Raw genomic sequence first — 26,570 nt, 5'->3', positions numbered from 1 at the left:
TTGACAAAGAGAAGGGGAGATGGACTGTATGACTTACACAGATATTTTTTTGGGGTATTCAGAACTAAGTGTGTTTATAAAGGACTAAACCTGTAGCAACACAGATTGAACCTGAGGAAATACTGGCAATGAACATCAGACCTACCAACAGACATAAGTGTGTACAAAGTCACACTGCCTACCTACTAGAAACACCAGATTCAGGCCAGAAAACTCAACAGACTTCAGAGCAATGGCTGAAATTGGAGGGCATTAGTTGTAATACATGGACAAAAATGTTGGCTTTCTAGGGTTAGATAAAAATAATGTGCCATGGATTAGGTTGTCAGCAGTGTGCATTTCTTGGCACTAGGATCAGATAACATGTCTACCAGGGGAAGGCTGCGTCAAATCACACAGCAGTCTGCTGGGGGCCTTACTGTCTACAAGGGGAAACAGTCTCCTGTCATTCATTCCTATCAGTTCAGGAATGGGGTGAACACAAAGGGATGGCCAATGCTTGGAAAGCCTTGGCAGGCAAGGGAGGGAAGAACGCATAAAATCTGAGTGTTCTGCTCCATTCAGGAGCTACAAAGCCATCAAACAATAGTAGCAGGCCAGAGCATATTAGTATAAAGCAACAGAGGTCTAGAACAACTATCCCAGACAAGGTTACCTTAAAGGGAGGAACAAAGTAGCAAAGTATCCCCAGAAGCCACAGAAGAGGTGTAGTGTTAGTGCATGGTTACAAACAACACAAAGTCTGAAAGAGCCAGTGAAAGACGAGGTTTTACTTATTTTTGTCAAGAAGGTGCCACTTCTTATTTGTTGCTCCAAGCATACGCTCCCACCTCTACTCATGCATCAGCTCTGGAGCTCACTTCAGCCTTCATTTAGCCAAGTCAAGCCTCTACACAAGCCACAATGAAGCCCAGTAGCAGGTAAGTAGTCTCTACCAGGTTAGTGAGCTGAATTAGCTCACTAAAAGGCCTGCCAAGCACCAGTGCTGACCTAGACTTACCAAAACAAATTCTGTTCTTACCTCCAGTAAAAAAGCCAAGCCGTAAGCTGACACTTCAGTACAGCAACAAAGCTATTCAGTTTACAGAGCAAGGGAAGGGAAAAAAATCACTGTGAGCAGCAACACTATTCTGAGGTGTGATGGAAGACACATTGTTGCTCTCTGGACTTCCAGTCGAGGTCTCCTTCTAAGGTACTTCAATGGCATCAGGGAGAAAGCCCTCCAACAACTGCCATCTAGAAGCTCTGGCCCACATGCCACATACTTTGGAAACTCAAAAGAAAGCTAAGGAGTTTGCAATTATGTCTTTAAATTAGACGTGTCATTAACCCCAATATTTGGGACTTCTGAGCCACATGAAGCTTTTCCTATGTGGTTAGCCACCAGATTCCTCTGTTCTATCCTGGCCTGAGCAGAAAACTAAATATATGTGTGTCATAACAAAAGATTAGCTTCCAAAACAGCATATGCGATCGCCAGCACCTGAGACAGAAGTACTGCATGTTACCAGAAAAACACTAACACAAAGGCTACTGTATGAAAACCACCAAGCATCCCTGTGTGCTGTGGGCGCTGGCTGGTACACAACTGCCACTGTGCATGTACTGTCAGCATGGGACCTAGGTGGTATCAACCCCCACACTGACAACTGTCACAAGCATCCCCAAACCAACATGCAGATCTTTGGACAGGTGTCCCAAGGGATGTGCCTGGAGTTCCCCAGAAAGGTCCAGCTCACAGCAGCTTCTGCCTACACCAGATATTGAAGATGCAAAGCCCTGGGTTAGCATTTGCTCCTGTAAGGCCTCCTTTTTGGTCTGCTATGGCTCTACGCTAACTTTCAGGACCTGCTACAGAAAATACACAGACATTAAGCTGAAAGACCTAATTTTCACCCCACATGAACTAAGCAACTGCTGCTCCAGCTGAGAGGAGCTACATGCTTCAACGAGAATGCTGAATGTCTGAGGTAGGTTCCCTGTAAGTCATTCTGAAGAGAGATATTGTCATGCTGTGGATATGTCTGGAGCCGCAGTCTCAGGGCTGATGCTTCGCTAAGAAAAGTTACTTACTTATAGCAGGCTTGTCTGTGCCTGCAACACCCCACGTGCCAGAGGAGGACAAAGCACATCTGCCAAGGCGGCAGTGAGGAAAGTCAGCATTATGCCTTGGCTGGAGAAAGGGCAGCCCCTTTCAGCAGAGTTCTGTGTGTGTGTGTTCAGCTCCCTCAGGGCCACTTACACAAACATTTTTCCTTTTAGCCTGATGATGCCATCTGTTCTCACAGGGAGTGGCAGTCAGCCTTGTCTGGCTGCCATCCCACTGCTGCTGTTCTCCTTTTACTTTCTTCTCTACCAAGAATCAAAGCGGCTGTCAAATACCTTGTGACTAAGGTCAGCCTGTGTGTCACTTTGCTGATGGAAAGGGAACAGGTAGCTGCCTGAAGAAGCCTAGACAAGCAATACAAGACAGAGCAGATTCTGGATGGGCTCTGCCATGGTTTCCTATACAGCTTTGCTCAAGACGCATGAACCTCCCCTGCTCTAAATCCAGGGGAGCTGTACCTGCAGCAAATGGCACGAAGCAGCAAGGGCTCAGCCAGGCCCCTAGCCCCCACTAGACAGCCAGGACCTTGGGAAGCTCAGCACCCCACTGTTCCATCCTCTCAGGACTGCCAGATGAGCTACAGGCCTCCTCCAGGGAAGTAGCCCTAGAGGATCTCATCTGAGGGTAAAAAAAAAAAAAAAAAAAAAAACAACAAACAAAAAACCAGTAAGCTAGGAGAGCAGGGCAAAGTGCTTGGCCTACCGTATCTACAGAATGACCCTGGCAGAGACAGAGAGAAACTATTGGTGCTTCTTGAACCAGACCCCTAACCTTGGAGGGAACCTTACTGACTTGTTCTTCCAAAGGTCAGGCTGCATCATGGTGGAATGCAGAGACCATTGCTAAAGTCACTTCAGACTGACTGGGAAGAACTTGAAAGGTGGGCAGACAGTCTGGGGAAGGTCCTCTGAGTAGGGAAGAGTTCCTGGAAAGATCTATAACATTAACCTAGGTGTTCATAGCACAAGGGATGGTAAGGCTCCATTGTTTACTAAACATAGCAATAGTACAAACACTGACAAGCAACGAAACACAGATGCCAAGTACTTTATTTACCCATGTTCAAAAATTCCCTTTTCTGCAACCATGTCCATTGGCTAGATAAAATAAAGGTGACCTCTTAAAACTTTGTTCCAGATCTATCCTTTAATCATTCATAAGAACAAACCATATTACTACATTTGCAAAAACCAGTAAAACACCCCAGAAAAAAGCTAAACTTCGAATTTGCAGGATCTTCCAGAAAATTATTAGGTTCTTCCATGTCCAATGCAATCCAGGGTAAAGGAATTTAAAACATAACCTTGAGTCCCTTACCCTCACCCCCCCCAAAAATGCATTAGCTTTGTATAGCACCCACATAAGTTCCCGTGACATCATTTACAGCTTTGATTCATGCACATTAGGAATGACATTGTGTCAGGGCAGAATAACTTCAGATTAGGGAGAAGGAAGAATATTAAATCCATACTGAGGCACAAGAGCATTTAGACAGTGTAAGACAATGCTGGGGAAGTGGGCTGGTATTTATCTTCATATTAGGGGCTATTATTCATGAACCAATTGAAGTCAATGTGATTGCTCAGGTAAGGGAAACAAGGCTACGAAAGGGGCAAGTTTTGCCTCAAGTACTGTGCTATAAAGCAAAGCTCAAAGCAGCAATGCAAGCTGCTCTTGCAGACCAGATGCTGTACACACTGAATCGAGGCCTCCAGCATCTGCTTCCTCAGTGCATAATATGCAGCAAAATCTACTGCAGCAAGTTTAGAGCCAAGAATAATAATATAACACTGCACAATGTTGTGTTGTATGCATTGTCAGACAGTTAACAGCCTATAGACAGGCCTAGAACAATTCTGGCTAGACAGTTTTAACAGGACAGATCATGTAAGAGGAGCAAAGTACTTTTAGGCACACTAGTCAATACAATCGTGTTAGTCAGCTTGATGTTTCAGAAGACAAGCCAATTACCTGACAAGTTCCAGAAACCCTGTCTCACCCATGCTCACAGCACTCTGCTACCCCACTGGATAATATCTAAGGTGTCCATGTGGGCAAACATTCCTGTGCACTGGCAGGGATAGGAAACTGATGAGTAAAATAACATGGCAGATGCAGTAGCTCAGGCTGTATCCCATCAATTGTTCAAAACTAAACCCTACCTTTGAAAGCTTTCTACTACGATTTAATGATTATGTTAAGAATTGGAGAAGAATCAAGTTCTTCAACCTAGGGGCAAAAATGGATTGGATTTCCAAGAAATGCATTTTTCCAGAGCTTTTTCCTTTACTTTTGCTGAAGCACGTGATTTATGCTGTCTTGCAGTTTGTTTTTGGTTGGTTGGTTGGTGGGGATATTTTTGTTTAATTTTTAAACATGTGCTCATAGAAGAAAGGTGCTTTAGAATCAGCCTGGGGGGCACAGAGGAAAATGATTCCAACAGCACAGCACAAAAGCACAAAGCACAAGGAAATCACAGGTACATCACAGAGAATCCACCAGCAAGGAAGTTCTGTCCATCTACCCAACAGTAACAGACATTAGCTGACAGGTGGGACCACAGCCCCCCATTATAGGCACTCCAAGGCCTGGCTCCTGCACACTGCTAAGACTCTCAGTAAAGGACATAAGGGAACAAGCTCCATTTTCTAGCCTCTGAACAACCAGGAACCATAAAGAGTATAAACCAGGGATGATGCTTTTAGCTCCATGTGCCAGAATTGCAATGCATTTTACACACCAACACACTAAGCCAGCAGTCCTCTATCAGTATTTAGTATCTAGCAATAACCCTGAAAAATTTATGGATTTCTTAGAAGAAAATCAGTCAGCAGCAGCTAGAGCTTCTCCAGCTTAATATCTTGTAAGAAGGAAGTCAGAAAATTGCTGCAGAGAGACCTAAGTACTTTATTAAGATACACGTCCAGAACAAGTTTTTCCAGTCTGTCAAGTTTGGCTGCAACTGCTTAACTACTTTAAGTCATCCAAAGATTAGCAACAGTTCAAGGAATTCTGAAATTCTCTACATTATCTTATTTGAACTTGCTGCATGTCTTCCTCTTCTTCTCCCTTTAGACAGAAGATTGAGGTTTAATTCAAAATACTGTTATAAGTAAGAGTTATTAATATCTGCATAATAACCTCTCTTTAATTGTGCTCCTAAAACATGCTCCTTCTATTTTCCAGTAGAGGAAGTATTTTCATCTTGCACAATGGTAAAAGCATTGGCAACATATACAGATAAAAGCCTGCTAGTAATGTATAGATTTTCAATATTTTAATTCTGAAAAAACTCCAGTAATCACAAACTGAAGTGATATCAATCTCATCTGAAAGCACAGATACACATGATGAACCGCAAGTTTAGACCCAGATTGTTGTAGCTCAGTTTGTCCATGCCATTATTTACTTTATTTAATTACTAATTAGCTCAATTACCAATACCCAAATAAAAAAAAATTTGTTGTGTCTAGAGACGCACATGATATCCAAATTCTCTAGATGGGAAAAGGTTTTAAATCCTTCATGTGATAAAAGCACAAAATTAAGCTGAATGGACTAAATCCACTTCTGGCGTAAGCTGAGAAGCTTGCTGATCAGCCACCACAGTCAGATCAAGTTGCATGAAAAGTTAGTTACTAGTAAGAGTTGAAAAAGAGAAACATGTACCTACCACACAGGAAGCTTCATATTGTTTCCCCAGTTTAGGTCTTAAAAATGCACTGAAGGAAGGGAGAAAAAGCATTAGAGACCCCAAGATTTCAAGTGTGGATTTTGCATAGTTATTTTTAGGATTTTTCTCATGTCAGAAGGTTGGCAAAAGGCTAAGAAACTTAATGTACAGAAGACGTAAGGCCAAAACAATGTTCAGATACCTGTTGATGACACGTATCTGACAAAATGCTGCTACCTTTTCTAGAAAACAAAAATACTCACACTGATATGACAAGAGGTAGTTAATCCACCTTCAAGAAAAGTCCTGTTCCTGACGGATACAGTCTTCCATCAGACAGTTTTCAGCCATTTTACCTCAGTGAAAGATTTTCAATATACTCTGTTTAAAATCTGTTAAATACTACCGAACTTTGCCTTGCCTCTATTTTAAGCCAGAGATTCATTTGCCAGTCTTGTATTAAGTATTTTTCTCCACAACTGCTGATGTGGAAGGCTTATGACAAAATGCAGGCCTCTACCCTGTAGGTAGATAAAACCCACCCTCTGCTGTCATTCCCCTCCAGAATGGGATCAGAGTTAAATATTAAAAAAATTAATCAGGTCACCTTAGTACAGCATTTTTATTTTGGGACAGACACACACACACACTAAAACTGTGGAGTAAAGGTATTTTGTGACTGAGGCCTTAAATTAGAGCCACAACCTTCAAACCTCCCAACCTCCTCCCACAGCCCCCACAATGTTTTCAGCTTAGAATTCTGTTAAGACAGGAAACAGAGGATTCACAAGGAACATAGAGCCCCAACCATACATTCAGCCTGCCCCTCACACATCATTACTCTCCAATCCAATGAAATAAGGTGAGACTTTGACGTATCTGTTTGCATGCTGACCTCTCAAAGCATAGATTACACTTCCAGAACGGCTGCAAATACAGATGCAAGCAAAGCTGCAAGTCTGGTGCAGCACTGAGGGATGTGATTTCTGGTACAAGAGCTCCAGGAGTCCTCTTAAAAGTGTGGGGGGTGAGGACGAGGAGGAGGGGGGAGATGCACAGACACACATACACACAGATGTCTTAAAGTCAAATCAAGAGGCTGCCTGGGACTGCCACCAGTTTAAGCTGCCTCCAGTCCTTCCCCCATCCCTGATAGACACAGGCTGCTCTAGATTGAGTGCAAAGAGAACGGCTTGTTTCACGCCTTCATGTTGCAGCTGCAATAACCGCTTCCTCCTCACCACTGGGCAGCAGCTCCCCACCCCCCCCCTCCACTTCCACTGCCCTGTTGCAGCTGCATCCCTAGTACCCAGGGCTCGCTGCTCTCACCTGGTTTGCCTCCATAGGAAGGTCTGGATGGGCAGAGGGATGCCACGGCCGCTCTCCTGCTCCTGGCCCTCCGAGCTTTTCCTTTTCACCATGATGCTGATGACAGCAGCTGCTGTGAGTCAGTCTTAGCAGACATACCAGTCGGGATCTCCCATGGCTGTTTCTTTGGTCTCTGTAACTCTTTACCCTCTTCCCTTCATCTTCTGCCGCCCACCCCCCTCCCTCCCCTCTTACACCTCCCTTCAGCTGTGCCGGTGCAAAATGGCTGCAGAAGGCAGGGAGGAAATTAGGGGAGCGAAGATGTCCGCGTCCCTCTGCTTCCTCCCTGCCTTCAGCACCTCCCTCTGTGGACAGCTCCCAGCACCGAGAGCCGCGCCGGCGGGCGGTGACGGGAGGGCGGGCGGCGGCGGCCCCACCCCACCCCGGCCCGGCCCGGCCCCCGCGCCCCCCAAAACTTCCAGCGCCCGGAAAGGGGCGCGGGGCGGCCCCTCCCGCCGGCCCCGCCGCAACAGGCCGCCTGCTGCCTCCCCCCGATCCCGCCCGCGCCGCGGGAAAGTTTGGAAGCCCCGCCAAGCCGCAGCGAGAGGGAGACGCGGAGCGGCCGGGAAGCGGTGGGGTCGGGAGAGCGGCTCCCGCCCTCGCCTGCGGCAGGGAGTTCCCCTTCTCGGATCTACGAAGGCAGGAGCCCTCGAAGCGTCTGATACAGCACGGAGCAAGGCTGTCAAATGGGGAGATACTCCGTTATCTCAAGAGTGGGGAGAGAAAGGAAGAGAGTAATAAGCTCTCTCTGAAAGTGAAGGCTGGTGGCAGGAGCAGGGAAATTTTGGGGTAGTTTATTCCATGGGTTTTTCTTACACAGGAAGAGTTGAGACAGAGGTGGAGAGGACAGCAAGTGTCAAAGAAGATATACTTGTGTTCCCAACTAGACACCAGACTAATTCAGCTAATATAAAGTTATATTTGAGTCAGGTTTGTTGGAAGTATTTCTAAGTCGCTATTAGATTAGGTCTCCTTACATACCTAAGGATTTCAGAAGATAATATACTACTACAAATAATTAATAGAATAAAGTGAAAGACCAATGCAAGTCCACGTGTATCAATTATTTTTTCACAAAAAAATGGTGATATTCTACTGCTTATATAAAAAGATTGAAAGTTTAAAGAGAGATACTCCAACAGCCAAGGCCATATTTCTTCCTGTCTTTCAAGCTTCCTACTCAATATTAGGCACTTCAAGACTCACCGAGGCCATTCCTCCCTGGAACAGGAGCTGAGCCGATCAACATCACCTATTCCCCTCCTTATGGATACTTTGAGACAGGTTTGCTGAAAACCCAGTGCCACTACTGTGATAAACTGAATTTACTCCTACCTGCGATCAAGTTTGTTCTGGGGTCCAACCCAATTCTTCCTTGCAGTGATTTAGGCTGGTCTTGACCTCCACTCATGGAGAACAGGAGTATGTACATGGCCTGTATTTTGCTAAAATCCCTCTCTTGTACAAAAGGAGTATTAAGACAGTTAATTACAAGTTAATCTGTTAAATAAAACCCAAGCAATAAGTTTACAATCCAGAAGATGAAAATCACTAATCTACCCGAGTGCTGAAATGCTAAACTAGTTGGTTTTGTTTGTCTTGTTTGGTTGGGTTTTTCGCTAACAAGCTTTTTCTGCTGGTGCACAGAAGTAAGGCCCTTTTACTCACAGCATTAGCTTGCTTAGACAGAATAATTTTTAATTACTCTCTTCTTTCCTTTAATTAGTGAGGTCAGACAGTAAAAAAATAATCTTGATTTCTAAAATCTTACGAGAACTAACTACAGAGAGAAGGTGGTTAAAATAAATTATTTCTAAATGCATGGTACGTATTAAAGAAGTTTCACATCCCCTCAATGGATCCAGCACTTTTTATGCAAAGCATTCTTCTGTGGAAAGCAAATTTGATATTTAATTCCTGCCAGAATGACTCCTGACAGTCAGAAGTGAAACACAATGCAGTAGGAACGATAAACTTATTTTTCAATAATTGTTTTTTCCAGTCCTGTAATGTGTTGTGAAATCACTGAATACAACAGCATTCATTGGTTTCAAACCTACACAGGTAAACATCATTGCTGTCCCTGAACAGAGCCCAAGGGAGCAGAGTTTGGAAGCTCACTAGCAGCACTTCACTGGGCCTCCAAAGGGGAACCCAACCGTCCTCTCCTCAAGCCAGAACAGGAGCAGGAGTGGAGCGCACACGAGGCAACTGCACACTAGTTCCATATCTAGCTGCATGCTAGCTATCACTCAGAAAGCAGGACCACCGCCACCTGGCTTTGTTACACCCTTGAAGGGCTCTTTATAAGAAAGAAATAGTTTTGAAGTATAGTATTACCTTCCTTACTCTTTCTTTGTGCATAGCCAGCACCTTGCCCTGTTACACAGCCATTAGCAAGCAGAGCTTGGGTAGCCCAACAGAGAGGAAACTGCATAGTTACTACTTTGTAGTAATCAAAAACGTAACTGCAAATTGCTGTCATAGTCAAACTAGAGTCCAGAATATTGCTCTCCAACAACACACAGACAGAAGAGACACCTAAATCCCTCTGTTTGTACAGAGGTTTGAAGTTACTGAACTTCTGATGCAAAATAAGAGAGAAAAAAAAAATATTATCAACAGCTGGCATTCATAGAACTGCAGTCACAAAGGTGCAGGCCTTCCTACCCAGCACTAAACCCATGAGGTGGAAAGGTGGTTTATATCAGCCTGACAGAGGCTAAAGACCAATTTAGTTCTTGCGTTGTTTTGCAGACAACACACCCACCCACATCCACCACAAAGGACACACAAAGCTGAAGTGAGTTGTACCTACACAAGTGAAACAGCTTGCAACTTGGGAAATCTATGTGTAAGAAAAGAAGGAGCCTTACAGCCTGGCAGATTTTAATTATCTCTGTACTGAACTTGTGATTGCAGCAGAGGCTTTCACATTTGCAGTCAGCATTTGACCATACCTAGCTACTAACACTGCAGCGGGTACTGCAAAGACAAACACCTCCAAATCGGTCTCCTGCTTTCCCTTACAGTGGAGACGGAGAAGAAGCAAGCAAACTCTTCAGGATGGCCATTATAGTAGGACAACAAACTTCAAGGCATCCCAAAAATTCATCTATGCTCTGTTCACTATGCTACCCTGGCATCTTGGGCTGGCACAGAAACATAGGTCTGTCTGCCTGCAAAAAGATGAAGGCTAGCGCAAGAAGTCACTGCTTTTAGGAAGCAGGCACGAGGAGGAGTGGAGATGGCATCATTAGCTCTGCTGTGCTCCAGCAATTCCCAGCCAACCCAAGGACACTACTTTTCCATTTCTTCTCTTACTACAGGCAGCATTAGTCTGACATCCCCCCCAGATCACATGGTTCTGCTTGATCACTGCTTTATTTATCATAGTTGTGTTTACACATCCATCATGGCAGGATTCAGTCTCAATCCAGAAACAGTCCAAGCTGGCAGCATGCCAGAGTGAGAACACTGAGCAGAGCCTGAGCATGAAGCCCCCACTCTACACAGGAGTGCCCAGAGCAGGGAACCGCTCTGAACCTCACTGTCTTGCACTTGTTTTCATGCTGATGCTCTCCAAGTCCCCAGCCTCAATCCCTGCTTCACACACTCCTAAATATTCATATCTTTAATTTATCTGTTACTCTTTTTTGTGCAGAAAGAACCAGAATCCAAACTCTCAGGAGTATCTCGAGCCATTCTGTTGTGCAGCAGTCTTTCCAAGAGCAAAGCTGCAACCAGCTCCTAGCTGTACATCCCAGAGAAGAGAACAAAGACAACTGTTGGGCACACTCCTGAGAGCTTAGTCTTCCATAAGCTGCCAGTAGGCTTTTGTTCTTGGCTGAAAGGACCCATGCTGAAGACCCTTTCTCTCTTGGGACAACTTGTCACAGAAAGCACTGATGGACGCCACTCATTTTATCCTTTCTCTTATCAGTCTGTCAGGTAGAAGTGAAAGTTATTCCTTCAATTACCCGTTTATCTTCCTAGGAAGTCTTTGGACTACACTGCAAGGGCATCAGCAGAGAGTGGTCACAGAGGGTTATTTTGCTGACAGTATTGTGTACGTTGTCATTTACCTCAGTGTAAAGAGCAGGTCAAAGACTGCTGTTTTGATGTGACAACTGTATACATCCTCTTTGTACCATCATGAACTACACAAGACAGGAGTATAGGTGAGTTTAAAACAAAGGCTTGATTCTCTCCTTCCCAAGTGTTTTGTAAAAAGTAAAGAAACCTAGGAGAGCTCCATTTTTTCTTTAAAAGCTGTTAAACTCAGCATGAAGACATTTCAACTGAGGTTCTTCAGAAGCCTCATTCATAGCTCTTCTTGCCAGTCCTGCTCACACACAACACAACTAAGCATTGAGAAACAAGGATAAATGAACCCCTAAAACTATGCAACAAACCCCTAAATCTACCAGATCTGCTGCTGTTGCACATGAATTTGGACAAGAGCAGACTGTAATCTAGCTGGATCAGATTCCACAAGTACAATCAGGTATGTAATCATTGGGCCACATTTAACTGGAATCAGTAGGAGTGGCACAGAATTCACCTATCTGAGAATCCTATTTCAAAACAGAAGAAACAAAGATCCTCCAGTCACCACAGAAAGAGAGCTATTGCCTTTGCATAATGTTCAAGCAACAAATCGTATTCACAGAGCCATGTAACTGCAGTTAAATACATAATAGGCACAGGTGATGTTCCAACGAAATAAGGCAGGAAGAGATGGAATAAAGTCCTAGAGATGACCGGGTGGGGGGATGTCGGAGAGAAGGGTTCACCTTTTTCACCTTCTTTCTGGAAAAGAAAGTGGGGATCTCTTGTTCCACCAAGTTACCAAACATGTCTTCCACTCAATTGCTCAGAAGACAACTGAGAACCGCAAACTTCCACCATGTGCTTCTCCTTTCAGAACAAGGGTGCTCACACAAAGACAGGTTTGGGAGCCCCTCCATCAGGGCCAGACTGTCTTTTATCTTCAAAGCAACAACTAGACTTGTGTGTGGCCACACACCTCTAGCTGAAAGGCCTTCTGCCTGCCACTCTGATCTGATCCATTTCTCTGACTCACCTGTTTTCTCTACCCTGTTCCTGTCCAATGCGAGGAACACCCCATGATCTCTGACAGACAAAGGATTGACAGATCCTCTGGACACCCACCAAACATTGTAGCAGGATTCCTGGGCTTCCCTCACTTTCAATAACACTGTAGTTAATGAATATTTTATTCACAGACTGTACTCACCTCAGCACTCCAACACCACAATCTGCTACCAAATTATAAAATACCTCACCTACCACATGCTGCTAATAAGACACAATGATCACAGAAATACCAACTCTTCTTCATTCACTTTGAGAGGAAGCAGGTTCTTACCAGCCACCCTTGACCACTCCTCCAGCTGTGAATGCTTAAATCAGGGTTTACCCTTTTGTTCTCAACCTCTGAATCCTTTTTCTTTTAGCAGATGATACATTAGTTCTGCCTTGTGCCTAAGCACCCTTAGGAGGGTGCTTCTAATGGATAGTTAACAGCACTTAATTATTCCTCCAGGTAGTTTGACTGCATTTATTTATGAATATTGCAGCATTATGTGAAAAGTCCAGCTTGCTTAGGGGCTGGAAAGCTTAAGGCGGTCTACTGATTTCTATCTCCTTCCTACTGCTCAGGCTCTCAGCTGTGTTCAGAGAATTATTCTGTTAGCAAGTCGCATTGCTACTATCCAACTCTGTGGAATATGTAAAGCTCATATGGTAGTGGGTACTGAAGCCCCCATTTCACCTGTGTCATTGCATTTGCATGGCTTGAAACCCCTCCAGGGTAGGCATCAGAGCCAGAGATACCAGAAGCAGCAGCCTTGCTTGAGCAGGTCCAGAGCACGCAGTGCAAGGGCAGGAAACTTTGAGAGGTGAGGCTTCCCTGTTTCCCTACACCACAGCCCCATGCTGAGGAGGCACCTGGTCCACACAGGTGGTTTGGGTCAGCACGCAAACATTTTCTGGAGTATTTCTTTGTTCCACCTGCAGCACAGAGCTGCACCTCCTCCCTGACCCGAGCTAAGTCAGGGGCTTGAGCACCCACCAACAGATCCAAACCAACAAACTACTTCAAGCAGCCCTCAAACTTCGGGCTGCTTCCCCGTTAGTTTTCAGGAGGAACCCAAGAGCTCAGCGCCCATTACCTTTGGTCCACGCCACCGACCTCAACAGGCTGCAGGGAGCAGGAGTCGGCCCCGACCGCCCTCCTCCTCTGCCGCTGCCAGCCGGGCCGGGCCGAGCCGAGCCGAGCTCCTCACGGGAGGCTTATCACCCTCCTCATCACGGCTCTGAGGGAAGGGAGCGCCGCTCACCCACGCCAGACCAACGACCACCCAGCGACCGTTAACGGTCGCGCGGTATTTATAGCCCGCCGGAGCGCGCGCGCCCCCCTACGGGCGGGAGGCGGCCGCTGGCCGAGCGAGCCGCGCCAGGCGTTGGCCGCCATTTTCATGAGAGGGGAAGGTCCGTGGAATGGCGTGGCAGCCCTCAGCCCCGCCGCCCCCCTCACGGCATGGGGCCGGACGGGGGAGGGAGGGAAGGCGGAAGGCTGCCCCGCCGTTCGGCCAGGCGGGAAAAGCGGTGGAGCCGTGATCCAAACCTGTGGGGTGTCCCCGCCGGCGGCCGACAAAGGGATGGCTCCGGCCGTTGGTGACGCCTCGGCACACCGCTGCTGAGGGCAGCCAAAGTAAACGCGGTGGCGAGGGAGAGGAAACTGGCTCCTTCGTGGGCCTTCTGTGGCTGAAGGGCTCAATTGCTCAGTGCAGGGAGATGCTAAACCTCATCTCCAGGCTGGGACCCCAGGATGAAGGACAGAATAATGTATTCCCACAAAGCAGGGAAATACTACCCTGCAGAATGCTAGCTGTAAGAAACTGATTCTTCTGGCAAGAAGTAACAGGGATTAGCTGAGAAATACGACTTAATCTGCTCTGGCTTCTCCAGGCAAGACTGACTATGCAATACCAGCAGGTGCATGATACCTTTCCCCCATGCACAGCAGCGATGCGCAGTGGTTGAATGCAGGAAGAGCTGCATCACAAACAGTATAAACTGACAGAAGCAATTAGATGACAAGCGATTTTATTTTGCAAAACAATCACTATACAGCAACAAATACAATTGCAAATCGGATTGAAAAACATGAACTACCTACCACCAGCCATTCAAGAAATGCCTCTTTTATGGTAACAGGCTCTAGAATTATCAGGAAAAACACAGGTTTGTAACAGCAGACTGTATTTCTTGACATCCCAGCATACAGCATGTTTATTTGTCGGCTTTTTCTCTTTGCTAAAGTTGAAGTGGCTTTTATACGCTTGACTTTTCCAAGTGTGAAACTAATTTACCATCCTGCAGTGGGAATTGCTGGAGTTGCAGAGGGAGTTGCTTTAGCAATCTGACTAGTGAGTGAACTCGACACACACCTAGGCTAGAAATCTACCTGCGTCGATTTTCATAGTGTATGTGATCTACTCTTCAAGGCATTTGCCTTTGAAGGGTCATTTGTACTTGGGTTTTGAACAGTATTTGGTCCAGCATGCAAAGAACTTCTGCTCACATGTGGTACTGTCTACACAGGCTGCCTTTCGACTCCCTTTGAGTCGTGTATATAGGCAAACTTAGATTTGTAAGCAGTCATGATGAGGCTACTACTGTACCTTAGCAGAGCGTTAAATGGATAATACCATTTACTGCTGTACAGTGAAAATATACATAGCCCCTTGTGGGCATACATTTTCCCTCATCAGTATTAGTTTTTGCTTTACTGCTGCTAGACAGAGGTTTGCTCAACTTTTATTTCCTTCTGCTTGTGGTTACATAGAAACAGCACTCTGCAGATGGGGCAGAAGCACTTTTTCTTTTGTCTCTACAACTTGATGGATTAGTAATTTGGGGCTCTCCCCTAGCTATCCAAGCAAGGTTTCACCATTCCTTTTGTCTGGATTATCTCTGCTTTGTTACAGAGTTGGGTCTCAGGCACCCAACATACCTGCTGGCTCAACATGCCTGTGGAAAAGAAACACAATGGATGCAGTTTCCAGGAAGCTGGCTCTATCTTTAGTGGCATTACATATTTACAAAACTGTTGTCTTTAAAACCACCACTTTTCTTGAGAAGTTAAGATTAAGATGAGCTTTTTCAGTGAACATCTAGAGTCATGTAACATAACTTAGTGGTTGTTTTTTTTCCTGGTGTTTTGTTTTGTTTTTTTTTTTTAACTTAACAGCACAAAACTCTTGATTTCTTTTCATCTAAATCCACAGCATTCTAGGATTCTTTCTATGGAAGGATGATTACAATTACAAAGGTCTTTGCTTGAATCAAGACAAGAAAGCTCATTTTAATGCATGAAATAAATGACTCGGTGTGTTACACCACTCTAACTTTGGACTTATAGGTGGATTAACTAGAGCTTAATTTTCTAGAGTATGTCAATTTTAAAAGCAGAATAAAAGAAACTTGAGTTCCAAGTTAATACTGTTCTCACCAGCTGGTGTTCAGCTTCGGAGCAGCTGAGGTTCAGGAGTACCAGGCTCTCTCCCACACTGGCCAAAGACATAAAAAAACCCCAAACCACTGCAAGACTGATTTATATTAATTGATAGTGTGATCAGAGCAATGTGATACAGTAATTGTTGTTTTTACTTTATAACTTTCTGTCTTTTTTTCTGAAAAAATGGGAAGAGGCTTTTAATGCACCTCACGACGCTGTTTCCATGTGAATTCTTAGGATTACTCTAAGCAAAAGTATAACAAATACAAGGCAGAAATCATAACCCTCCAGATGCACTCAGCATGGTTCTAAACTCACTGTCCTTTGTATAAAACAACCGACTTACAAACAGTATTAGGTACTTTACAGTGTGAAAAAGCTTTTTGCAGAGCTGAAATGTCGTGTGTGGGGCTGTTAGGTGTTCAGTAACGTTTTTAGAGATGTAACCATTTTGTTTTGTCTTTGTACTGCTGTGACAGCTTAGCCAAAATCCCCCTTTGGTCCACTGAATATTTACTGTCTAGTAACTGTGCATTTACTACCTGAATTTAATGGTGGGGAATCCTGTGCTACTAATTATTAGAATCCTTCTCCACAGACATAAAAATCTTCTCTGAGTCTTTTCAGATCAAACCCCAACACACACACGCACACATACAAATCAAGAAGGAAAACAAACAGATCAAAAGCTTCCAACACATAATGTTAACCTAATACATGTATCAAGTATAGCTCAACTGACAGTGCAAAGCTTAGTTAAGAGATTTCAAAAGGAAAAGATCAAACAATCTGCAAGAATGTAAACTGGTCATTTCATAATGTCTACTGTACATATAGCATCAGCAGATCTGCTGATGAGTAATACTACCATATTACCTTCAGTGTTCTCTTAGTGTCCATAAGACAGTGTCGGAGTCCTCGCAGGTAACTCCGTTAGATCAGTTGTTTATATATCTCTGCCCTTTATCTTTTATGCACACTTTTTCTTATACTTTTTATAGTCAGTATAATCCCACTTTGCTCAGATTTTAAGATGCCCTATTTATTGATGAATCGCTATGGCAACTCAGTCTAGGGAGTTCATTTTGTTTATGCACGTACTATAATTTACAGGCATCTCTGTTATGTTTGTCACTGTTATCTGAGTGCCTGAGTGTATACATGAGACATCACTAAAGGAGTGGAAACAACACCTTAATACTTTTTTCTGTGTTTCAACTTTAGCAAAAGAAAAAAAAAAAAAATAAATCTAACATTCACTGCTACTACGGGAGTTAAAGAAAAAAAAGCAAAACCCAAACCCAAAAGAATAGAAAAAAAAGCCAGAACCAAACTATTGTGCATTTTTTAAAAATCCAGAATCCAAACAGAGCCATCTTTGGAGACCCTTTTACAAACATCTGGACCCCACAAAAATCATACCTTTGTGAAGAAAGGGAGGGAAGGGAAGAGGGAAGGAATCCTTTTTCTAGCATCACAGAAGAGACTTGCATCTGGCACTAAAACAGGGTCACGGCTTTTAGTTGTTACAGAAAGCAACTTCATGCTAAAATTTTCATCTTTTTTAAATGTATTCTTATGAATAGGGAAAAAAAACCCTGCTAACATCTACTTTTACATACCTAAAATTGCAACACCAAAGGGTGCAAGAGACACAGATACTGTGAATAAAGAAGTAGAATATTCAAGTATATGAGGAGGGCGTATCACAAATGGCCACAGAGAAATATATATATCTATAATACTGTATCAAACAGATGGAAAGGATGTGAAACCGGTGGTGCATACACAAATCTAGCCGCTTAACCAACTTTCTAATCAGACACAAGTCCGTTGGGGTGGAAGTGCTTGCTTTCAACAGCTTTTTTACATCACTTCCCCAAGCATGGTTCAAATGTTTTCAACTACTATTTTTAGTTATTAGTTAAATAATTTATTGGATTTTCAGCTATACACTGACATAATTAACCAGGTCCAAAAAAAAAATGTTAATAACTTAATTCAACTTTTGTTCTACGCATTTATACAAAATAACACTTTTTTTAATTAAACTTGAATTTCTCTATATGCCCTTCCTTCTGGTAAGCAGACTGTTAATTTATCCTGTAATAACTTACAATGGGCAACTTTTTTTATTTCCCCATCTATCAACAGAACAGTGAAATGAGCAACTTGGGATATTAACAAGGCTCTTCAGAAAGAGGTGGATGGCCTTCAGGCACATGAAAGGTAAAAATGCATTTTATCATAGTACGGTACTCCATGCAAGACAGAGCAGAGCAACAATAATTGTCCAATGTAACATACTGCAGTTGTATACCCATATAAAGCCAGTGTCTTCCTGTTGTAAATGGAGATCAGGCCAATTTCTGCATCTATTTAATTATTATTTTTTTTCTGTTTTTTTAACTGTATGGTAACTACAAGTCTTGGGATGTGACTTAGTTTTAGACATGATAAAGAATGAATGTAACACCTGCTCTGAGCCCATTCCTGCCAAGAGCTCATGCCTAAATATTATTACTTCATACAACGCGAAATGAGCAAATTCATAAGCCCTGCTTAGCAAGGGCTGCCGTGACATCTTCAGCGAGGGTAGCAAGCTGGGGCGACTCAAGCAGGTTGATGCTTCCAGAGGACGAGACGTTGCTGAGCCTGCGTGGCGAGGCCACGCTGGACCTGCCTGGGGACTGCGTGATGATCTCAGCCCCGTGGTCGACGCGGGCTTTAGCATGCTCTCTGAAGTTTAGCTTCTGGCTGTCAATCTGCTCCAGGAAAGCAAAGAATTCAACATATTATATATTCACCAAATTATTGTGTTATAGATCATCAATGGGGTGTCATTTTGTTTAATTTCACTTTGTTTACAAAGACTGAAGCTTCTTCTCCCCTTAGAATAATTGAAACTGAAGATTTTTTTCACCTTGTTTCATATATACTGTCTTACTAGCTTACATTCTCTTACTATTTCTGTCTCTGATGGATGCTTTAATGAGCAGTACCGTCGCTCCTAGATGTATGAATTTAATAGACACTTTATGGGCAATGTGATTTGTTTCCAAAATCTGTATTTTCAGATTTGTAGGAGTGATCTTACTTTCAAGATGTTTTCCTCCTGTTTCATAAAGCAGTCCTGATCCTCTGGGATACACACATTACAAACATATTAGAGTATATCTATGCTGTACAATGGTCCCAAACAAGGTTCATCTTTAGAGGGAGAGCCAGTGCACAAACTACAGGAAGTTTCACTTTAAGATTCACTCTCAGCTCAGATGTGGATGTCAGATCGGTCATTCCAAATTCCAGAGGGAACAAACGGCATGAGAGAGTGCTTGAAGGAGAACAAACAGATGTTTCCTTCTCAATTCGGAGCCATCGCTGAATGCACAGCTCTCATAATTTCTCTGGGCCAGGGGCCTTTTCACTGATGGCTGTCCCCTTACCTTGACATTACCACCGCCAGGTACGTGGTGGGCATTTTCCAGTGAACCAACTTTAGCCTGAGCTTTTTCTTTAAAATCCAGTTTCACACTCTCAATTTTCACACGCCCACCTCCTACACAGAAAAAGGAAATACAAATTAAGAGGCTGGAATGCCTCAGGAGGAAGTCTGACCTGAAGCACATGGCTACAGTTCCCTTTTAGTTGAGATCCAACAGTTTTAGAGAAGCACAGAATACCGTGCTGCATGTTCAGGAAAATCTAAATCTTCAACACATATTCAGACTGTAAGCATGGGCTGCAGCCTTAATGATTTTCATGTGATTGAAGCACATGCTTAAGTACTTTGCTGGGTTCAGTCTGCAGTTCAGTATCTTAGCAAACTGACATTATACCACAGCAGCATCCTTCTGCATTATGTTTTTATCTCCTCTCTAAACTGGGTGGTCCCATACCTTTATGTCTTTATATATTTAGTTAAGAATATTATTTTTATTACCAAAGTGTATTTACTTTCTCTTGACTATAAAAGAGAATTGTATCATGCATAATTTGTCCTTCACGTAACAGGATCAGGTGTTTGCTACTCCTAGAAATTCCTGCAATACCTGGCTTGTGGTGGATATTCTTGAGTGAGCCACACTTGGAAGTCACATGACTCAAGTCGATCTTCTTAGTTACGATTTGTACCTGTCAAAAGCACACACACACACAAAAATTACTGGAATGAAAAGAATAAAATAAATAAATAAAAAGCTGAGCCCTGTGGAGGAAGAGCCCAAGCCTCTACAAACCACTGGAAAAGGAGAGATGGTTAGTAGAAAACAGACCATGCCACAAAGGAGGAAACATCTGGATTAATACAGCAAGCTTCCTTCCCACCTAGGGAAAAGACAGAGCTGGGTTAAGCTTTACTATTTGCAAAACAAAGAGGAGGACAAAGCAGATCAGCTCGTGGGTTCTTTCTGAAATGTTTGTGAGCCTGTGCTCGGGGTGGGTGCTCCGAAGCCCTGCATGCAGCAGGACCCATCCCGTTTGCTTCTGCTCTTGCATGTGCATCCTGGCAACTAGGAATATTTCAGTGACTTATTTTTTTTCTCCACCATCTGTTTCGTATTTTTCTGCATCTAAATATGGTATGCATTTCATGACAACCCACTGTGGAGAGTCTGATGAATCCACCAGTGTGACTCCTGCAGCCGTACCTCAGCTGGTTGTTCAGCCAGCTGGCTCGGTGGTGCTCACTGGGGAGCAATGGGTTCGCTCTGCTCAGCCAGGCAGCAGCACGGACACCCTCCCTCCCACTGCTCTGCACCCTGCCACTGTGCAGAGCCCAGCTCAGGAACAGCCACAGAGCAACACCCCGGCCTTGCTGCGCTCCCAGACAGCTCACAGACGCAGCCTGCAATCACACTGGCTGTGTCAGCAGATCTTAAGAAGTTGCAGCCCCTCCAGGCCAGGCAGGAGCTCCAGGATGACTGCAATGCCACTGGCTTACTCCCATCACCAGCAATGACTTAAGCCAGCACTGGTGGCTATACTGAATCTGTTTGGCTCAGATGTGCCCACACCATCAGCTCCTCCATCCGATGGGAGATCATCTCCCTCGGGGGGGCAGAGCCACCTTAAGCTGTTCCAGCGTGACTGCTAGAACTAACAGATGGCTGGTCAAACCCCGAGCAAACTCAGTTTGATATACTGGAATAATGTTGTGGCATTAGCATTAGCATTCAGCACGCTGGCCGATCCCACATTCTCTCTGAGCTTTCTTTGTCTTTATGTTTTATTTTTCTTCCCCTCTGATGCATGCACATAACTGAAAGGTTAGCTGAGGAAGGACTGGTGCGCTGGAAGATGCCCAACTGTGAGGCAGGAGTCTCACTGTATGCAGCAATCTCTGGAAATAACTTTCTTGGGCCACTCCCATGAAAGGCACCCAACCGTTTCAGCTCACACTGGACTTCTACTGCCAGCACTGTTTAGAGATAACTCTTCACATTTCCTTTTCCTGTCCAATCTCTGGAAGAGTGTTGTGCTTTGTGAAGAAAGATCAGGAGGCCACCACCGCATTTACAGGGCTCACACCAGTACCAGACCAGACTCACATGTGAAACAGTAGCGAGAAGGAAAGTAGTGCTCAGAGGAGGGGAGACAGAGGGGTCTGGCTGTGCCAGGTGAGTCACCACAGTGGAGATTCCTCTTCACGCGGTGTCTGTACTACTTACATTTCCTCCCCCTGCAGAATGTTTGATGTTATCTCTGGAACCACACCGGGACTGAATATCGCTAAAATCGATCTTCTTGTTTAAAATCCTAACCTAAAAAGAATCGGAGGTAACTTACTATATACCATACAAACACTCCATTAGGGTTCAGGATGAGGGAGCCAGGGTAATTTTGCCTCCTCCTGTGACCCCTTCTTCTGCCACTTGTATTGAAATGTGAGAAAGTAAACCATGCCAATCTCTATGCTTAGTATGTTAACACAGCATACGTAAATACACTATGCTGCTCTTTTTCTACCTCACAAAGTGGTGGTGACATCCAAAGGGGAAAGTTTTTATGCTGGGAGATATGAGAAGTGGCTTTTCCCTGAAAAGCTCAAAGAACTCCTTGCTTGCCTGGACTGGACACAGTGCTTGGACAGCCTGTCCTAGGCTCTTGAGTGATGGCCAGTGTTTCTGCTGAACGGGCCACAAAGAGAAGATGGAAACCCTCCTTCCCACAGCTCAGCACTCCAGCCTTTGATGCAGAAATCCCAGATCCAGCCAGCTCAGGCGCAGGTTGCAATTCTGAGGTATTTTGCTCCTCCTTCTGCCATACAGCTGTTACAGTCATACGACAAACCTCAGTGTCCTGCGAAAGGGGACTGACAAAATTAATTAAACTGAAGTCAGAGCTCTCTAATGCTCTCTCTCTTTACTGTTGTCTACTAACGGGCAATGCATAAAACAGCAGCATCTGGAAACCTGCAGCTGCAACCACTGCGTCTTGATTTTCTGGTGCTGGTCATAAAGTTGGTCACAAGAACTTTCTGGTGCTAGCAGCACTGTGCTTCTCCCCTGTGCTCTTTGTTTCTGGCAGTACAAGTACTTGACTTCCACTTGATGGTGCCAGCCTCCCTTACAGATGCCAAGAGCCCACATTTTTTCTGTGTTACCTTAGCCTCAGATGCACTGCAGGCATATGACAGTGCCTGGAGGTGAACGCTGCAAAGTGTGGGCCACGCTGTCCCGTGCTTGACCCCCATGTCAAAGCTGTTCCTCCACCTGGCAGAACTCAGGTGCCGACAATGAGCGTCTTCCTAGGGAATGATGTGCTACTGGATGGCAGTTCCTTCTGAGCAAGGGCAGGGGACTGTGCTTAACCAGTATTAGGCTTTTCAGGTGTGTGAGAAGGCACTTCTGGCCAAGGCTGCACCTGCCTTCTTTGCACCAGGAGCTTTTACTTAAAGACTGCCACCCATGCAGCATATTCTTTCTCTGGGTTAAATATGAAGTCTTTATTCAAATGTTATGTTGGATGTTATTTATGTTATTAATATATAATATGAATTTACACTCTTTCCTATACAGAAAGCCACAGAATTCGGGGCATTATCTATTCCTTTTGTTAAATGGCATTTGTAGAGCCTTCACTGACATATTACTTGGCACAGTCCTGGTGGCTGCTGGTGTAGGTAGACCTACAGTGACTAACCAATACTGAGATAAGAGAGAGGAAAGGATACACCGGGGCACCTTACTGCGGCTTCTCACCACTCCAGGAACACAAAGCAGCGTCAAACCAGCTGAAGTGGTCAGTGGGAGGAAGAAGAACCCTACACAGTTTCTGCTTCCTGGCTTCAGGTCTGCAAGCTGCACCAGGCTCCCTGATAAATCTGAGATAAATCACTCCCTCTGTGCTTCACCTCTCCAAACTAGGAAAAGACTATTTGTCTCCTTACAGGGATATCAAATTTTGCAGCTCTTGATTCCTACAGCAGGCGTCGTGTCACATTTAGATAATGAGCCAAATCCTCTGGAACTGAGCACCTGGAGTGCACCCTTAACTTAAGCCCAGTAAATTCCATGAAGAAATTTTCAGAGTGTCATTCGCTAAAGCTAATGTGAAGAACTTCTTCACAGCAAGCTGTTTCATGGGTCCCCCTCATCACATATAACGTAACCACTACATCAGTCAAACTACTAGAATGTTACGCGTTCTCTCACTTTAATTCTGATGACAGCACCAGAAAACTCCACAACCGGTTCATCACCTCCAGAAGGGCATCTTCTGTAGGCAAACTGATTTCTGTCTTTCTCCCTCCTATCTGCTTAGTCCATCCAAGTAAACCAATGTACACTGAAACATGAAAGCAAATGCCTTCAGAGTTTTATGTTTGTGCTTTCTCTCAATACACTTTGTTTAAAAATGTACCCCAGTACTATACAAGACAGGTGTCACATCAGTTACAGAAACACACGTCAGATGTGCAGTCAGATCTGGCTCCCAGAGAGCTTCAGGCCAGACACAACTGGGCAAACCAGAAAGCCTTCCTAGCACTTTCTGAGTGCATCTCTCTCAGCAGTGGATCAGCAGCACCTCTTAGCAATGTCCACAGGGATGCATTTGCTCTGAAAATGCTGATTTAGGGGTCATGACAAGACCTCAGCGCTGTGGACTGGGGGCCTGTAGCTTAAAATGGAGCCAAAGCAAGGTGGTAAGTTGAGAGGGTGCCTTTGATCAAGTGCCTAAGGGTTGATTTCCACCCAGAAGTCTGACAGTTTGTGTCTCATGGCCCGTGGACCTGGCTAGCAGATATGTAAAGGACCAATCATCTCAATTATCCTCTCTGTCTCACTGGGTGAAATGTGCCCCTGTGTAGAGGGGCCAGCAGGAGACCTATGTATCATTTATGTCCTATGCTGAGGGCTGAAGTGAGCTGAGTGATGTTTTATGCTGGTCATCTGCCACAGGGAGGAAGTGCACTGACCCAGGTTTTCTCTGATGATCTGTTTCGTCCTTTCCTGGAATACATCAATATCCCTGCACATATTTAAATCATGACTGCCCTCTATAACTAAGTGTTCCGCAAGCTAACGGAGCCTCCTTTCCTATAGATTAAGGCTTTAAACTGCTTAATCTCTCCATCCTATATTCTTCAGCAAGCTCTATCCCCTCTTGCCAGCAATATCTCCCAAGCTTTCTCCTAGGTCTTCTAGACTGGGCAAATAGAAGCCAATACACAACCAGCCAGCTGTTAGAGGTCTCTCTGGAGAGAGGGTGAGTTATCACTGCCTTTACCCCAATGACGGTGTTATGCTGAGTCTCCATTTTGTACCCAGTCAACAACTATCACCCAACTTGGAGGGGCTGCCTGTGTTTCTAACCACTGCTCCCTTGCCAGCACTGGTTGAAATTGGCCAACAAGTTACAAATGAGTTGAGGAAGGCTGAGACTGCCAGCCAGACACTGTGACTGCACAAGCTTTGTTTCCTTTGAGAAATCAGGCTGTAATGAGAGGGAGAGTATCAGAGAGGGACAGGAACTATTTAGGCTAAAAAGAGAAACTTTGGCTTGCAAACAAAGAATGTAAACTGACTGAATTATTTGAAGCTGTAATCTAGAGGGAAATTTGTAACTGGTGGGAGGCTCAGGAACCGTCTCCCAAGGGAACAGAGCTACGACAAGAAAATTGTAAACTTTTATTATGGCACTTGATGAAAGGAATTAGATGATGCAGCTGCCTGCAACAGAGACAGCACGAACACCATGACTCACCGGGAAGGTCTCCGTGTTCCTGAATGTGTATGTACATCTTGTGTGGGGGTGGAGGTGTGGTAGGGATGTACATATATGCACTTCAATTGTGCTGCACAGTAAATGAAAGATCAAGCCCACTCGTGCTCTCATTCAGGAAAGGGAACATTTTAGTCTGTGGCAGAAACAGGACTGCTCTCTCTTCACACTCACTAAACATCCCAACAAGATACCGTCCTGGCAGATTCCCTCATAACACTTGTGCTGACCTGCCAGTCTGAAATGGGTATATTCTCTTCCGATCTGATGCTGGTTTGCCCAGGTATGCTGGACAGGGCCTGGAAGTCAGTATTTTGATCAGGACCAAGCTGAGGTTCCTCAGCTTTTGTCATATTCATGTGAAGTTAAACCACACTGGAAAAATTAAGCCTTCCAGAGAATGCTGGGTTTATTCCACAAAACCACATTGCCCAAGGAAAAAACTGCCTCTGAAGCTCTGACAGTCTGACACACCTTCCCCCGACTCTGTCCTCTGATGACTCTCCAGCAATGGTCTAGAATTGAAGCCCAGGGCAGGCTGTGTGCCATTGTGCTGACTCTCACTACTTCTAGGGAGGCTCCAGCAGGAATCAGACACGGTGCTCCAATACCTCCTGTGCTGTCTGAATGCTAGATGTCAAAGTACTGGGAGATGCAGGGCATTTATGGGTAGCCTGCTAGGAAACCAAGTGTTGAGGGTATTTTTCTCAGAATACATTTAGATGAGGCATATACTGATCTGCACTCAGCAGGGTAAACTAACTCCCTTCCTACATATAGTGGCCTGACTGGCAACCTAAACAGGAGGGGCCTGTGGTCCAAGGGCAACATCTACACTAGACCAGAGGGGATGTTTGAGTGACATGAGAAGAGACAGGCTAGCAATACCTGTGAATGTGGATTTCAAAGTCTCTATATACAACAGTCTCCAGTCCAGGGGCCTTGAGCAGGCCCTCCTCTGTCAGTACTGCACTGCTGGGTTCAAGATGAGCAGAATTTGTTGAAACACTGAGTGAAAGGCGGAGAAATGCAAGAGAGAATTTAGTTCAGTTGTGTTTCACTGCTAAAGGCAGCATCAATTGCTGAAAACTGCTTATGAAAGAGAAAGAACTATGTCCCATTGCTGCCTAGAATCATTCAGTCCAGCTACTTTTCACGAGAAGGAAAGCCCCTAAATTATCAGCATCCGAGTAGAGAATCCATAAACAGCTTCCCTCCTGTGGCGTATTACACTCGTACACATCAAAACAAAGATACTAGAAGAACAAAAATTGTGATGCTGATGAAATTACAGGCTCTGAATATGTTTTCCAAGAAGCTGATGATTTATGTTCTCCCTGCCTTGCAATTATGGCCTCTGAGAAGCTCTACCACAAACACTGTGCCTAAAGCATTTAAAAATACCCTAGCTTGGCTCCACTTGCTGTTTGAACATGCTGTGGGGCTGTGATATCAGGAAAAGCTCCCAGACTTGTAACAACTTATCAAAAAGGGCAGGTTCCTCCTACTTGCCACAGCATCACATTAATTTGACAGAGCTACATCACAGGAACCAGACATTATTTCAGCGTTTGTTCTCCTGGTTAACGCAGGGATTGACTGAGACAAGAATTGATCTTGCAGAGGAAGCAAGGTTAAGGTTAAAACCT

General features: G+C 44.5%; 2 protein-coding genes across 53 annotated transcripts in view; both read right to left on the bottom strand.

Moving 5' to 3' along the window:
- Nucleotides 1–7,451, bottom strand: part of UNC80 (unc-80 homolog, NALCN channel complex subunit) — a 135,058-nt gene extending 127,607 nt beyond the window's left edge. For 9 of the 14 annotated variants that reach the window (XM_033008950.2, XM_042783868.1, XM_042783864.1 and 6 more), the window contains exons 1-2: nucleotides 7,110–7,451; nucleotides 5,781–5,829 (exon numbers count right to left, since the gene is read on the bottom strand). In XM_033008950.2, coding sequence (XP_032864841.2) covers nucleotides 5,781–5,829; nucleotides 7,110–7,201 — 141 coding nt within the window. In that variant the 5' untranslated portion in view covers nucleotides 7,202–7,451. The remainder of the gene's footprint in view (nucleotides 1–5,780; nucleotides 5,830–7,109) is intronic. The other 5 variants (XM_042783870.1, XM_033008964.2, XM_033008961.2 and 2 more) reach the window with 1 other exon arrangement.
- A 6,814-nt stretch (nucleotides 7,452–14,265) lies between these two features.
- Nucleotides 14,266–26,570, bottom strand: part of MAP2 (microtubule associated protein 2) — a 235,414-nt gene continuing 223,109 nt past the window's right edge. For 28 of the 39 annotated variants that reach the window (XM_042784417.1, XM_042784420.1, XM_042784416.1 and 25 more), the window contains 4 exons: nucleotides 21,366–21,458; nucleotides 19,749–19,830; nucleotides 19,143–19,255; nucleotides 14,266–18,461 (listed from right to left, as the gene is read on the bottom strand). In XM_042784417.1, coding sequence (XP_042640351.1) covers nucleotides 18,246–18,461; nucleotides 19,143–19,255; nucleotides 19,749–19,830; nucleotides 21,366–21,458 — 504 coding nt within the window. In that variant the 3' untranslated portion in view covers nucleotides 14,266–18,245. The remainder of the gene's footprint in view (nucleotides 18,462–19,142; nucleotides 19,256–19,748; nucleotides 19,831–21,365; nucleotides 21,459–26,570) is intronic. The other 11 variants (XM_042784426.1, XM_042784432.1, XM_042784433.1 and 8 more) reach the window with 1 other exon arrangement.

The sequence above is a fragment of the Tyto alba genome, unplaced genomic scaffold (assembly GCF_018691265.1).
Source record: "Tyto alba isolate M040663 unplaced genomic scaffold, T.alba_DEE_v4.0 Super-Scaffold_7, whole genome shotgun sequence".
Taxonomy (NCBI): Eukaryota; Metazoa; Chordata; class Aves; order Strigiformes; family Tytonidae; genus Tyto; species Tyto alba.
This window is presented reverse-complemented; position numbering and strand designations above follow the sequence as displayed.